The sequence below is a fragment of the Nanorana parkeri genome, unplaced genomic scaffold (assembly GCF_000935625.1).
Source record: "Nanorana parkeri isolate BGI_ZX_2015 unplaced genomic scaffold, ASM93562v1 scaffold15, whole genome shotgun sequence".
Lineage (NCBI taxonomy): Eukaryota > Metazoa > Chordata > Amphibia > Anura > Dicroglossidae > Nanorana > Nanorana parkeri.
The window spans coordinates 2,157,926-2,173,928 of record NW_017306283.1 but is presented as its reverse complement, the minus strand read 5'-3'; the positions used below and the strand labels follow the sequence as shown (position 1 = coordinate 2,173,928).

At 42.1% G+C, this 16,003-nt stretch overlaps 1 protein-coding gene across 8 annotated transcripts in view; it reads right to left on the bottom strand.

The window, feature by feature from the left end:
- Nucleotides 1-8,307: 8,307 nt before the first annotated feature.
- ASAP1 (ArfGAP with SH3 domain, ankyrin repeat and PH domain 1) overlaps nt 8,308-16,003 on the bottom strand; it is a 222,158-nt gene continuing 214,462 nt past the window's right edge. For all 8 annotated transcript variants that reach the window (XM_018558673.1, XM_018558708.1, XM_018558717.1 and 5 more), the window contains 3 exons: nt 14,793-15,301; nt 12,053-12,175; nt 8,308-9,206 (listed from right to left, as the gene is read on the bottom strand). In XM_018558673.1, the coding sequence (XP_018414175.1) occupies nt 9,132-9,206; nt 12,053-12,175; nt 14,793-15,301 (707 nt within the window). In that variant the 3' untranslated portion in view covers nt 8,308-9,131. The remainder of the gene's footprint in view (nt 9,207-12,052; nt 12,176-14,792; nt 15,302-16,003) is intronic.

The window sequence follows — 16,003 nt, the reverse complement described above, 5'->3', positions numbered from 1 at the left end:
CCTTCCCTTGCAAAACATATTGCAACTCCATGGATCCAGTGAATAGGCCCAAAGTCTCTATACATGCAACTTGCTGTACTTGGATGCATGCAGGGTTTTTTCCTACTGACAGTGGTTTTTAAGGTGTGGGTGTGCTTATCCCTTCACACTAGATCTGTTGCATTGTGGTCAGTTAACCACTTGCTGACTGGGGTGGTAAAACCCCTTCCTGCTAGCCCATTTTTCAGTACTTAGACTGACTTCTGTCATGGAACACGGTACTGAAACTTATTTTGTATAATTTTTTTGTGGGACAGATGGAGCTTTCTTTTGGAATTCCCCACGGGGGGGGGTTTCTATTTTCTTACTATAAAGAGAAATTCTGAATACCTGTTCCTACATTTGTTAAAACATTTTATCCGTACCAAATTTTTTTGGGTAGAACATAAAAGACAGGGTCACGTAGAGTAAAGGGACACCAAACATGTCGTCATGCTTTAAAATTGCAACCAACTACCATGCCTAAAATTGACCATAGGTGACGCTTTAAAAGCTTTTACAGCTCATCAGTTTAGTATCAGTGATCGATGGCCCTAAAATGATTGCTCACGTTTGTGGCAATATGTAACCTGTAGCGTAACAGTTTTCCGCACATAGGTGCACCTGACACGCGTTTACATTTAAAGTGTGTATGCCGTAGATTTTTCTTGACATTTTTGTTACTTGATTGCAATCACATAGGTGGATTGCATGTAATGGCTGTTTACATTCCTGGTGGGATTCTACGCAGGCCCGAAAGCAATCACTTACGTGTACGTTCCCCCATGTTTTGACAATGGGCGGAAGACGTGGTTAATCAACAGATGGGAAGGGTGCTGAAAATGGGTGTGAATGGAGCTAGTTCACACTCCTCCATTCCATTGCGGTTTAATGCGCTGAAAAGTAGAAAATGCACTTTTCTGTGCACCACAATGCAATGGATCTGGAATTGGCCTGATCTGTTTCAGTGTCCTTTCATTTAGCATCCATTGAAAAACTGATTTTGGAAGGTACAATTGCAAGGCAAGGGACCCTCCAATGACTTGCCATTTCCTTCCACTTTTGGTGTGAATGCATTGCAGAGAGTATTCAGTGGTATGCAAGTTGAAGTTTTTGTAAATGGGTAAGAAGAAACCTTGCTGCACTCCTTACCGGGGATTCACATAATATGGAGACGGTTGCTCGAAATGACGCCTCCACCACATATAGACAAATAGGAAGATGTCACCAGCGCTCCAACCGATAACCGCAATCAAATGCTCATTTATTGACCAATGCTGTCTCATTAGCAAGTGCTTTTGGGGCCACACAGAATCCCCATCACCTCTGAGCCTGGTGAAGTGGACCCTGTGTGGCCCCAAAAGCGCTTGCTAATGAGAGACAGCATTTGCCAATAAATGAGCATTTGATTGCGGTTATCGGTTGGTGTGCTGGTGACCCCTTCCTATTTGTAAATGGGTTACTCTCACTGACTTTTTAATCCAAAAATGCAGGTGTGTTTAACACATTACTATTGCTGTCCCCCTGGAGACCAACTTTTGTCCTGGTGCCTTGTCACAGTGGACCAATGTGAGGCAGATGGTAACGGCCTAGGTGTTAACACGTCCCTCCAAAACTAAACCTTTGGTTGTATGGGCATTCACTGCCACGCTTGTGTACAAATCGGCCTGGCATAGATGACTAAAGCCAAATCTTGCTCTCAGTACATGAGCCCCACACCTTGTCTCTTCCATTTCCAAACAATGTTTGCACGTTCATAAGTGCAAACAAAACTTTTATTTACTCTGCTCTGGTGTTCTGCTTACTGAAGATACCTCCTACCATCACTATACCACCTGAGAAAAATAAGCACTCAAATCCTGCTGCAATGTCTACTTTGCGGGTTCAGTGTCAGTGCAGCGGCGGAGCTCCCTCAGTCACGTCCGCGCTGCTTCACATCCCGGCCACGCCCCGCGGGTTCAGTCTTTGAGGATGATGCTGAGCATTACAAGATGTTTGGTTAAGTCATCACAAGACACATACTGGTATATTATGTGTAAAACCATATAATTCTGACATTGCTTCTAAAGCCGCCTTCCAAATTTACACACTGTAGTGGTGTACACATTATTAAATCTGGGTGCTATGTGCAGAGGACAGCTGCAGAAGTATATAAATCTAACCTGGCAGCATTCTGTACACAATGCCCAGCTTCAGGGCACTGTAGAGAGGGAGAAGTGCAACTCCAGCAGTACAGCTCTCTGGCTGCATCACTTGTCCACACTTCACTGTTCTCTCAAAAGAAAAATTACAAAATATTTTCTGAATGAACACCAGACATTGTGATTGGAGGAGACATGTCATATTGCCACCCCCTCTCCTCCAATCACAGAATGTCTTGCATTCTTAGTGGTTAGTGAAGAGGGTCTGGAGTGCTGTCCTAGAGTTGAATCTCTTCCTCTTTTGGGTGCTGTGTATAGGGAACAGTGTGCTCCAAGCAGCCCCCCCCTAGTGCAGTATGTAAATGATAATTTTGCCTGGAGTGTGGCTTTAAGGAAGCATTGTACAAAATATATACCCCTCCATGATAGACGTTTGTATTATACAGCTCTCCATTCTATATGATGTGGGAAGAGCTGTGAAGAATGACGCAAGTAATTGCATTTTAGGCAGAAGTTAGTCATCAGTAAAAGAGCGCTTACGCCTTTTTAGGGAAACATTTTTTTTAAATTGCAGTGGTGTCCATATCATCACAGCTCAATTCTCTCACTTCAGCTAGGAGCATGCTCCTCCATAAAAGACAATATGGAGTCATGGGCAGCCTGTTGTGGTGGGGGGTATCTGGTCTTGCACATTGATCCTGGATGCGTTGGCATGAATGTGGATCTTTGGGTGAAAACACTGCATACAAAAAATAGACAGCTTTTCCACTGCTATTACCAGCCTACAGAAAGAAATGATCATTCAACAACCATAACGTACGTGTGTGTGTGTGTGTGTGCGTATATAGTTTTACCAGTGGAGCTTAGGTAGCAGTCTTGGGATTCAACAGGTGTAATACAATTTCTTGCCCTTCCAGAAGAAAATACTGCTCCATGATCCTTTAATTGCAGGCCTCCATACATGTGAACCCCTGGACAGTTAATCACATGATCTCTATCAGCCAATCTAATCTCTGATCCTCTTCCACAGAGCACAAATGACCAAGGGCCCTGGTCTCCACTGCTCATCAATCACTTTTTACAGTAGCCTCCCCATCTACTGGAGGTGATATTTACCAGTCCTAGAAACACAAACATCCTGATTATTACAAGCAATGCTTAACAATAATGCATGGCGGCTTTATATATGGTTTTTAGTCAGGAATGCCATTTGTTTTTCTTTTTTCTGGTAAATATAACATGTAAATATAACATGCGGAATATTAATATTTTGTATTTTCATATCCAGCCACACGGCAGTCCAGGCTTCCTTGCACAATTTGATCAGGTTCTTCTTAGCACCAGTGTTGTAAAAAAAAAAAGCCAGCGGTTTGCAGAACTAATGTTAAAATCTACTAGGGATGCACAGATACTAGTATGGGTGACGATAACATCTCCCATACCCTGAATGAATTGGAGGAGTGAGTTCTCGTTCTCCCCCTCCCAGCATTTTCAGAGGACTCTATGAAGTTTCAACAGAACAAGATCATGTAAAATGAAAAAAAAATGTTTGCCGTCATGAAAACACATAATTCTCTGTATATCTCGCAAACATAAGATTTTGTCCTTGGCTCTGAAGAATTCTGAGAAGTAGGGTGATGGTGCCGCCTCTTGGAGAAATTGACTCTAGGTAGACAAATAAAAGCCTGTCACTTTAAGGACATTACCCTTCCCACCTCACACCTGCCAAGTTTCACTAAGTATCCTCCTTTTCTGCTGGTTTATTTAGAATCAGTCATGGGCACACAACAATCACCAGGGAGGCAACGAAAGTACATTCAATCTTGTATTGGACGGAACTTCAGGTTCCAGCGGTGCACATTACAGTAGTAGAAAACTGGCAGACAGACTTCCTCAGCAGACAACGTCCTGCCTAGTGTCCATTTCTCCTAGAGGCAACAGCATAGCCCTAAGTCTTGGAATTCTTAAGAGTTGTGTCCCACAATGGATGATAAAAAAATAAATAAAAAACTAACCCCCAAGCCATTACTTTTTTTTTTGCTGTTGCAAAAAAAGTCACCCTGGCAAACAAAGACTTAACTGCGTGCTATCCCTCAGATCCTCATCCTCTTGGCGCAGCTTAATCAGCCTATCAATATTCAGCATCCAACACATTTCTGGGTGTTTCGGATGTCTGTGTCCCTGGCTTCCACCTGCCGTTCCTGCATTAGAAGCCTGGGGATGCTGAAGCTTCTTTATAATGTAAGAGAGCACAGATCAAAGTTATTCAGCGGCGGGACAGGTAAGTATTATGACTCTTCCTTTACAGGCTGCGTTTTTAATTTTTACGTTTGGTGAAAGAGTTGCTTTAGCATTGGGGGCATTTATTGGGCAGCTCAGTACCCTCCTCAGATTGAGCTATTAGGTCTTTTTTTTGTTGTTTTAATTATTTTCAGAAGAGTATCATTTTACTTTCGGTGGAACACTTACACTTTAAAAAATATGATTAGGTATATAGTAATTTTGGTCCTTCAAGATCAGAATAGGATTACCTTTGGGCCGGTGTGGTCAGACTTTTGCCTTTATTTAATGGCACCAGTTGGATACGCTTCTGAGAGAATTGAGAATTCACTGAATGGTGCGACTGACCTCATTCACAGTGGCATCACAAGGGGGGTGCAGCCTGACAGTCATTTTGGTGTCACCCCATCTAAAAAGTCAGACTGAGGGCACGACAGTGTCAGGATGGCTACCGCTCTGGGTGACAGCCTGCCTCAGGACGCCCCTGCTCATTCAGACCCACTTTAAATGGGTTTTCCTTTTATTGAAATGGAAATCATATTAAACCGACCAAAAGCCCATCGACACAGATTATGGCAACAAAAGTGTCCCTGTAAATGATTTGAAAACAATGAATGAAAGTATATGGCGTTCTTGTATAATTATGTTACATTCCACTTTAACCCCTAGGGCATCATGGATCTGCATTTAACAAAAAAATATAAAACAGGTTTTGTTTGTTGTCACTTTATACATTTTATTTATAATATGGAATGAGTAATAAAAAAAAAAAAAATCAAATTGTAACAGTAAATACTGTACCATACTCTGGACCTTTTGTGAGGGAGACTTCACAGCTGAAAGATCCAGCATATCTCTACTATATTTGTTAATAAATAATAGTCTAAAATGGTAATTCTGGGCTGTTTTACGCCGTCATTCTAAAAATTAAGTCCTAGCGTAAAAAAACCCCAAAAACCAGAAACTATACGTGAAAATTTTTCTACATGCAGAAATGATGGGCCTTAAAGTGACACTAAACTCAGGAGTTAAATCTTAAAAATGCATTCAAGTACACCAATTATTACCAAAAATTTGTATCCTATTTGTGTATCACTCGGCTCCAAGATTACTCCTGTGATGGACTACAATCTCATGTCTAGTTTATTAATTTGTACTGAGATTGTAGTCCATCCCGGGAGTGAGCTTGGAGTGGTGACTACTTTACAACACACACAGGGACCATGGGGAACAAAAGTAGCCACCCTCCAGAAGGAAGGACAGTGTCAGCTCCAATTCAGAGATGATTGGAGAATCTACAGCCGAGTGATACACAAATAATAAGAGACATTGTTGTTCATAGTGAAGGTTCTTTACTGTATTTTTAAGGTTTAACTCCTGAGTTTAGTGTCACTTCAAATATTAATGTGTAAAATGCAAATAAAATACAAAAGTGCAAAGAAATGAGAGAAATAAAAATGTAGCTGCCAATATATTGTCTTGTATACCATTACAATTATTGTAATAAAAAAAGTGAAATTCGATGCGGATATTTTTATACAATCCTAACTAAAAGATACCAAAAGTTCAGTAATTATATGACTGAGCAATATAGCTTACAAATAATATAAACTAAACATAGAAAAAGCAAAATAAAAAAATATTGAAAAATATAATACAAATGTTTCCTGTTGTAAAAGGTTAAACAAAATCCGAGAACAAAAATGGAGTGATGTTTTCATTTTATATGCATTATTTCTTGAGACAGCAAACCTCCCGTATGTAACTTCACATGCAATAAAATAAAAAAAACGTAGATATGTACAACACGGCTTAAAGAAGAACTTCAGGGGGAAAATGTTTAACCCTTGCAGTGTGGCTACCCCCTGCACTACAAGGGTTAACTGCTCCTTTTTGTCTAGGTGCCAACAAACAAAAAAAAGTTATACTCAACCAGATCATTCAGGGCCCATTCACACCACATCCAGATCATCTCCAGACCAGACCAGAGATTGTTTCCGGGCCCAAAATGCATCCTTATGCTATTTGTGGCCTCTGTTCACACCGGCGCAGTCCGTTCCAGACCAGACCAGAAAATACTGCATGTCTCATTTTGTCTGGTCTGAAATGCACTGGAACTGCGGGCAGGTTCCCAACATTTTCCGATGACCGCAATGCTGAACGCGCAGTGTGCTCGTGCGCACACCGGCACGTTCGGCATTTGTCTCCCGAGCATGCCACAAACCAGCCGAAAATCGTAAGACTTCTGGCTGGTTTTCGAACATGCTCCTGTGACCGTACAGTAAAAACGGTTGCACGCCTTCAATACACTTTGCGATTATCATACAATCGCGGGATTTCCGGTGATTATCGCGCGATAATCGCACAGTGTATGGGCACCTTTACCCACTACAAGGATTAAAGGATAAATTCACCTTTTGCAAAAGGCAAAGAAATGCATAATTAATAATATATATATAAAATAATGCATTTCTTTAATATTTGCATTCAAGCCTGGAAAGCATTGCAATTGTGATCATTCGATCAGGGCTGCAAAGATCAGGCTTCTGCACATTCTCTCCCGGGCAGGGCTCGTACTGAGGGACGGAGTTTCAGTTAGGAGAGATGGGGGAAGGACGGCTGGACTTCAAACTGCATTAAATCACCTCATACGGCGTCCAGCCGTCCTCCTTGCTCTAGGTAGATGCAGGAATATGGGCAGCTCTACCTAGAGCGAGGGCGGCTGGACGCTGTATGAGGTGATTTAATGCAGTTTGAAGTCCAGCTGTCCTTCCCCCATCTCTCTGAGGCCTGGTTCACACCTGGGCGTTTTACAGTGCGTTCCTACGCTCTCTAAAATGCTCAACATGTGAAAACCAATGATTGCCTATGGGCATGGTTCCCACCTGGGCGTTTCACAGCACGTAGGAACGCGCTGCAAAACACCCAAAGAAGTACAGGAGCTTCTTTGGGGCGTATTTGCCGCGTATCCATTGGGATACAGCCAGGTAGCCCTCGGAAACGCACGTTTGTCGAGCGGTTTTTACCGTGAATCGCAGTAAAAACGCGCGGCACGAAACGCGCGACAAACGCGCATATTCGATACGCTTAGATGTGAACCCAGTCTAAACTGAAACTCCGTACCTCAGTACAATCTCTGCCTGGGAGAGAATGTGCAGAAGCCTGAGCTTTGCAGCCGTGATCACCATTGCAATGCTTTCCAGGCTTGAATACAAATATTAAAGAAATGCATTTTTTTCTATATATTATTAATTATGCATTTCTTTATTTTTTGCAAAAGGTGAAAAAAAAAAAAAAAAAAAAAAAAATGAAACAAAAACTAGCAACATCTCACACACTTTAGTTATTCTGACAAAAAGTGTTAAAAAATAAAAATGAAAAGCAAGTTTTTTTTCTTTTCCATTTACACGTTCCTAACAAGTCAGTCACCACTAGAAACCAGACACCAAACTCTCTGTACGAAATATGTTGATCAGTCGTGGGCGGCCGGACCCTGCGATACTTCAAATGATGAAATGATTGGAACCACAACCCACAAAAAAAACCCCGCCACAAAAACGGAAACTAGAACACATCAGAGACCCCACCAGTATCGGAATTTAATACCTTTTTGTTTACGATTCAATAACTTTCTAGATGACCGACAATACACAAAAGTCAATTTCAACATCTAGGAATAATTTAGGGTACACTTTAAATAAAAAATAAAAGAACAAAAGATTTCTTTATACACAGGAGTTCATATTTATTTCCGTGAGGCTGACCGCCTCCCTGATTTGATCCATGTTAGTAATAAGTAATACTGTCTATTTCAAATAAATTCACTCTACTGGAAAAATATTCCCCTCCATCTGGTTTTTTTTTTTTCTTCAGCTACAGAACAAAGTATTAGGACTTACAGTTATATTCCTGTTTCAAGTATTCCAGAATTCTTTTTTTGTTTGTTTGTTGTTGTTGCTGTTTGTTGGTTTTAGAAATCATGCATAATGTAAACAGACTAATATTGTTTAGCAGTCATTAAAGTCCGATGAAGTCAACCGGATTTGTCGTTATTTCTAATATATGTATAGTATTTATATATATATGTATATACTTCTAATAAAAGAAGCTTTTAGATAGAAATATATCTTTTTTTTCTCTCCTTTAAACTACTTGTAGCAAAGTGACAATAAGGATGTTGGCGAATGTTCCAAACGAATGAGTACAGAGCATAGCAACACGGTCAATACTTGAGAAGTCGAGAGAACTATGCTGATGTTATTTTCTGCAATAAATAACACAGCTCGAGTGCTTGCGGAGGGTGAAGTGACAGGTTGGTGCGGGTTGCCCGTTTTATTGTTTTTCCCTTTGCCCTTGGTGTGGTAACTGTAACTAAAACCCAACAAGGGACAGGGGTGGGGGGCAGAAATAGTTTGGACACGAGGGGCTGGAACGGCACAGTCTGACAATAAGGTGTGAAAGTTGCTGAAGGCTAAGGAAATGGTTCAATAGTGCCCGAGGGAGCGGGCTTGTTCGGCTACTGTAATACTGACGAAACTTGGAGTAAGATAGCACATTTACAATACACAGAATGGAAGGTACTGGATGAAGTGGTGATGGTAGCTTATATACAGTACAGGGAAGCAGACATAGAGCAGCAAGCTGGCTACAAGCCTGGGCTTGGGCAATGGTAGATCTGTGACATCACAAGTTCTATTCAGACAAGATGTGTACAAAAGACACTGGGAAGACTCCTTTCCTATCCGGGTGTCCTTCAATGTGGCCGATCTATGGAGAAACAAAAAAAATAAAATAAGTGACTTGAAAAAAATGTTTCTTGTAAACCTTCAAATTTGTGAAATTTAAAATGAGCATGTCACAAAAATGCCTAAAATAAAATTGGTGAAAATATTAAAGTGTTATTAAACCCGCCAGTGTTTTTGCATGTATCTAGTGCTAGCAAGCAGCAGATATATGCAAAAAGTGTTAAAAAAACAACCGCTTGAAAAGGGTTAATACTTACCTGTGTCTTCCCCGCACGCTCCCGTCCGAAAATGTGAAAATTCTCGGGCGGCCACAAAGCATCTTGGGGCGGGCGCATGCGCAGATCACATTTTCGTCCGGGAGACGAGGAGAGACACAAGGTAAGTCTATGGACGGCGTGCAGCCGCATGCAGACACCGTGGGACAGGAAGTGCCAGCAAGGACAGAGGAGTCAGCGCTGGATCGGAGACCGGCCGCAGCGCTGGAGGGACAGATGAAAACATCAGGAAAGAAGAGGAAGATCGGTTTGATAAACATTATTTAAGGTAAGTGCTGACATTAACAGGGAAAAATATCTTTGACTTTAATGTCACTCTAAGCCACAACCATTAGATCCAGAGATAGGACCAGCTGAAGTTACAAGTGAATGTTGACTTTTCCTGTAAAACACCTCCCAGTGTTTTTTTTTTTTTTAATTTCTTAGGACAAACAATGCTTTCTTTAGGTAACACTGTCTGGCAAAATTATTTATAAATGTATTTATTATTCCCTTCATAGATAAAAATACAGAACAAAAAAAGCTAAAACTTTTTCTCTACCGTCATCAGTGTTCATTAAAAATAAATAAACGATTGTTACGGTAGATGAAAGTAATTTGTCCTCTTTAAAATGACAATAACAATTCTTGTAAAAAGGTTTGCAAAATTATTTACAAATGTAATAAAGGTGGGGGTTTTTTCCCAATTGTGCACTTTTCTTTTTTTATTTCTATTTTTCTAACTATTACTATTTAATTTGTTGTTTTTATTAATTTTGCCAATTACAAAAACAGCAAGAAATTAATAGAGAAGGGAAAGGAGGAGTTAGATACTCCTTTTTGTTCCCAATGGTCCCTGTGTGTGTTGTAAAGTAGTCACCGCTCCAAGCCCTCTCCCGTGATGGACTACAATCTCATGTTTAGTTTACTAATTTGTATTGAGATTGTCAAATATTTTCATAGATAAAACAGTGCAAGTGAATGTATATCAGCCGCGCATACCATTTCCTTGTATTACTGATCTGCCAAAAGAATATGTTTTACTTTGCATCCCAAACAGTTAATGCAACTTACCCACCACTCCTGGTCCTCTTCACCTGTCACTATGATCACCTCTCCCTCTGCAAACGTCAACTCGTCATCATTGTCTGCTTGGCAATCATATATCGTCTTCACCCTTTTCAGCTTGAGTTTCCCCTGAGGATGAGACAAGACCATTATCTAATGTAAGCGTATGACAGGACACCGAGCACCTTCATTACAATACAAGAGGTACAGAGGGGCTGCCACATATATCCACATTCATTTCATCTTCCACAAATGGCATCTTAAAAAAGGGGAAGTCATCAACTTTTGTTACTCTCCGCAGTACCCAATCAGATTCCAGCTCATGATACTTACAGAGCAGGTATAAAAATGAATGGAAAGATCTTACTACACTCAGAAATTGTATAAACGCAGCACTCAGTCCACCCAGCACTCAGTCCACCCAGCACTCAGTCCACCCAGCACTCAGTCCACCCAGCACTCAGTCCACCCAGCACTCAGTCCTCACATTTGAATTAACTCATGTAGCTTAGTAAACTGATTCCTTAGTGTACATGTAACTAAGGACATGCATATACTTGATCTACGATTTGCTTCCCACTCCATATAGAACTGTCAAGTTGTAGCTTGATCTATTATGTGTGTGGTTTACACTATATACAGCCATGTAAGCCATGGTAACAAAAACACACACAGCAATATATACTACTCTGTTATGTTCTATGAAGTTCCAAATAATCTCTCATAATGCTAGCGATAAAACAAAAAGGACACTTATTGTGATCTCAAGTAGTTCTCCCTACTGTTCTACACAACCTTTATTAGGTTATAACAGGCATTATTTTGCTCTGATATTTACTCACTATATATTTTGCTAATATATTGCCTTGCGAAAGTATTCCCCCCCCCCCCTGTGTTTTTTTTTTTTTTAATTTCTTAGGACAAACAATGCTTTCTTTAGGTAACACTGTCTGGCAAAATTATTTATAAATGTATTTATTATTCCCTTCATAGATAAAAATACAGAACAAAAAAAGCTAAAACTTTTTCTCTACCGTCATCAGTGTTCATTAAAAATAAATAAACGATTGTTACGGTAGATGAAAGTAATTTGTCCTCTTTAAAATGACAATAACAATTCTTGTAAAAAGGTTTGCAAAATTATTTACAAATGTAATAAAGGTGGGGGTTTTTTCCCAATTGTGCACTTTTCTTTTTTTATTTCTATTTTTCTAACTATTACTATTTAATTTGTTGTTTTTATTAATTTTGCCAATTACAAAAACAGCAAGAAATTAATAGAGAAGGGAAAGGAGGAGTTAGATACTCCTTTTTGTTCCCAATGGTCCCTGTGTGTGTTGTAAAGTAGTCACCGCTCCAAGCCCTCTCCCGTGATGGACTACAATCTCATGTTTAGTTTACTAATTTGTATTGAGATTGTCAAATATTTTCATAGATAAAACAGTGCAAGTGAATGTATATCAGCCGCGCATACCATTTCCTTGTATTACTGATCTGCCAAAAGAATATGTTTTACTTTGCATCCCAAACAGTTAATGCAACTTACCCACCACTCCTGGTCCTCTTCACCTGTCACTATGATCACCTCTCCCTCTGCAAACGTCAACTCGTCATCATTGTCTGCTTGGCAATCATATATCGTCTTCACCCTTTTCAGCTTGAGTTTCCCCTGAGGATGAGACAAGACCATTATCTAATGTAAGCGTATGACAGGACACCGAGCACCTTCATTACAATACAAGAGGTACAGAGGGGCTGCCACATATATCCACATTCATTTCATCTTCCACAAATGGCATCTTAAAAAAGGGGAAGTCATCAACTTTTGTTACTCTCCGCAGTACCCAATCAGATTCCAGCTCATGATACTTACAGAGCAGGTATAAAAATGAATGGAAAGATCTTACTACACTCAGAAATTGTATAAACGCAGCACTCAGTCCACCCAGCACTCAGTCCACCCAGCACTCAGTCCACCCAGCACTCAGTCCACCCAGCACTCAGTCCACCCAGCACTCAGTCCACCCAGCACTCAGTCCACCCAGGCTATGAATCACTGGAGTCATAGATTACACAGGGCTATGGACTCTCTATGACAGTGCTGTCACATGGAGTGAGGCACATAATTCTCCAGATCCAGCACTCAGTCCACCCAGCACTCAGTCCACCCAGCACTCAGTCCACCCAGCACTCAGTCCACCCAGCACTCAGTCCACCCAGGCTATGAATCACTGGAGTCATAGATTACACAGGGCTATGGACTCTCTATGACAGTGCTGTCACATGGAGTGAGGCACATAATTCTCCAGACACAGAGGTCCAGGGTACCTTTGGCTCTAACCACCAAATAAAGCCGTGATGGACTAAAAGAAAGATGCTGGGAATGAAGGGAAGAGGTAGGTTTTTGTGTAAGGAAAGCAAACCTATTGCTTTACCCTGAATTGGGCACTTGCAGGTTTGGTACAGAAGGCAGCCAAATGTGCCACATCTAACCTTCACAGTGCCAATTCACCAGTAGGCTGTTAGTCCCATGAAATTCTAAAGAAATAAAGAGTTCCTTAACTCAGAACTTAGGGCTCCATGTAAAAAGCAGCGATAAGGTCTTACTGCAGTCATACTGCTGCTTTACAGTCCATTTCCACCTTTGCGGAGGCATTTAAAAAAAAATAATATATATATATATATGCCAGCAATGTACACCGAGTTTAGATGAAGCAGGCATATGCAATTCCTGTATAAAGACACAGAAACTTACTTTTTGGTTCGCTTTTCTCTTCATCTCCTCATGGCTCCTTTTGGCCGCCTCTGTGCTCTGCAGAGAGTTTGTGTAAATTACAGGCTGCTGTGCACAGTGAGAACTACAATGTAGGGCATGGAAAACTACAATTCCCACAATGCTAGGCTTCTCTCATGCACAAGCTTCTCTGTGGAAGCTGGGCTCTCTCCCCCATTCATTAATATTCATAATGGCAATGGCAGAGTGACCTGGAGAGGCAGAGCTGGTGTGCAGTGATCTTGTTACAATGCTTCACAGGGAGGGGGGTCAGCTGCTTTTCAGCCTGTACAAGACAATCTGACCCCCGTGTTAGACTGAGCGTACTGTGGAGGGAATTTTGAATTTATAGGACTCAGGCCTACTAAAAAGTCCATATTAAAAAGTCAGCAATGGGAGTCATGAAAATCTACCCACATATACATCATCACTGCACCTCTACATTACCACAATATGGAGTCGGCCGGATTCCCGGCCAATCACAATCGAGCCCGCCAAACAGCATGGAGCCAGTATTCCCGGGCAATCAGGAAGCTGGGCGGCAGGTAATGACATGCTGCCCAGCTTTCTGATTGTCCAGGAAGCCGGCTCCATGTGGTTTGACCGGCTTGATTGTGATTGGCAGGGAAACCGGCTTCCCGGCCAATCAGGAAGCTGGGTGGTGAGTAATGACCCTCCTCCCGGCTTCTTGGTTGGCCGAGAAGCTGGCTCCATACTGATTGGCTGGAAAGTCAGCTCCCCGGCCATCCAGCATTGAGTCGGCTGTTTGGCCAATCAGGAAGGCGGTACGTGGGTCATTACTCACCACCCGACTTCCTGATTGCCCGGGAACCTGGGTCCATGTTCCCTTACGGAACTGCTGGTTAGAGGAAATATCCCTCTGCCCAGAAGTTCCGGTATCTGGGAAGGTATCGGAGCATTTGGGCGAGTACGAGCACTCACCTAAATACTCAGTATCGGTGCAGCCCTACTAATTACTTACAAAGGTGGAAATGGGCTTAAAATAAACAAAAAGAAAACTCTCGCACATTTATAAAGCTGAGTGATGTGGTTCACAAATGTGCTTAGTACTGCCCTGGCTTCAACGTTCCAAAGCTACTTAAATTAAATTGAGCAAGGAAAAAAAAAGCCAGGAGGAAATTGTGGTGAAAGCAGGTAGAACGCCATCACAATCTGCAGTTACCACACACTGCACCCTGCTTTTCCAAAAAAGGGCCACAAAATGCAGGCCACAGTCTGGAACAACAAAGCAGAACATACTAATGTCAGCTTTCCATTATAAACGAGCCCCTTAGATTAGCCTAGTATGCCAAAAAAAAAAGGAAGGACGAGTTTCACCATAAAGAAGGTAAAGATTACTTCACTGAGTGCACTGCAACCGTACATTGCATAAGCTGGAGGAAAAAGCTTGTGATTGTTATGAAGATGGAGAGATCATGCTCACCAAGAGATCTGTCAAGTAACCTGAAGAAGAACCAACGGGCACACTCTGAAGATGTCATGAAGTACTCACCGTATTGATTTTGCGAGGAAGTGGCACTGGCGTTTCTGGAAGAGGTGGCGGACCGTCGCTGGAAGTTTCTGAAGCCTGCTTCTGCACAGGCGCATGATCTGCCGGCTGGGAGTTTTGAACCACCTCCGGTGGCTGAGAATTTTGGTTCGTCTCTGGTGTATGAGGCTTAGGAGTCACCTCTACTATAGGTGCCTTGGGCGGCAGGTCTCCCAGGATGGGTTTGGGTGGAAGATCTTTGAGCTGTGGTTTCGGAGGCAGATCTCCCAGCTGTGGTTTTGGTGGCAGGTCTCCCAGTTGAGGCTTAGGAGGCAATTCTCCTGGCTTTGGTGGTAGGTCTCCGATGTGTGGCTTCTGTGTGAATTCCAAGGGCTGTGGTTTCGGAGGAAGATCGGCGAGCTGCGGCTTCTGAGGCAGGTCTACTGGCTGTGGAGATTTCTGGAAGATGTCTGGCTGCTGGTTGTATTTGTCCATCGACAGATGATGAGTGGTATCAATCTTTCTAAGTGCCACTTGAAAGAGAGTCAAGAGACACAATTATCAATGTATATCCTTCAATATATTATGACTGCAACACTTCCAGAGGAGGATCATACAATGTTTTGGTGTGTATGGAATTTACAAGCCATGATTTCCATATAGACTATTACAAGAGCAACTGCAATTATTAACATTATAATGATAACTGACAAATACACTATATGGGCGGATGCTTGTGGACACCTGACTATCACACCAACACTATATGGTGAAAAGTATGTGGACACTAGGGATGCACTGAAACCGATAGTAGTATCGGTGCAGATGGCGAGTACTCGGCCAAATGCGCCGATACCTTCCCCGATACTCGTACTCGCCCAAATGCTCCAATACCTGCTCTGATACCTTCCCCTATACCGGAACTTACGGTCAGAGAAGATTTCCTATGAACGGCAGTGCCGTAGGGGAACATGGAGTCAGCTTCCCATGCAAACCGGAAGCTGGGCGGTGAGTAATATCCTGCCTCCCGGCTTCCTGATTGTCCAGGAAGCCGGCTCAATGCGGATTGGCCTGGACGCCGGCCAATGAGCATGGAGCTGGCTTCCCAGACAATCATGAAGCTGGGAGGCAGGCATTACTTGCTGCTCGGCTCCCTGATTAGCCAGGAACCTGGCTCGATGCCGATCGGCCGGCCATTATTTAGCTGCGAACGTGCGGAATCCGCCGTATTATTG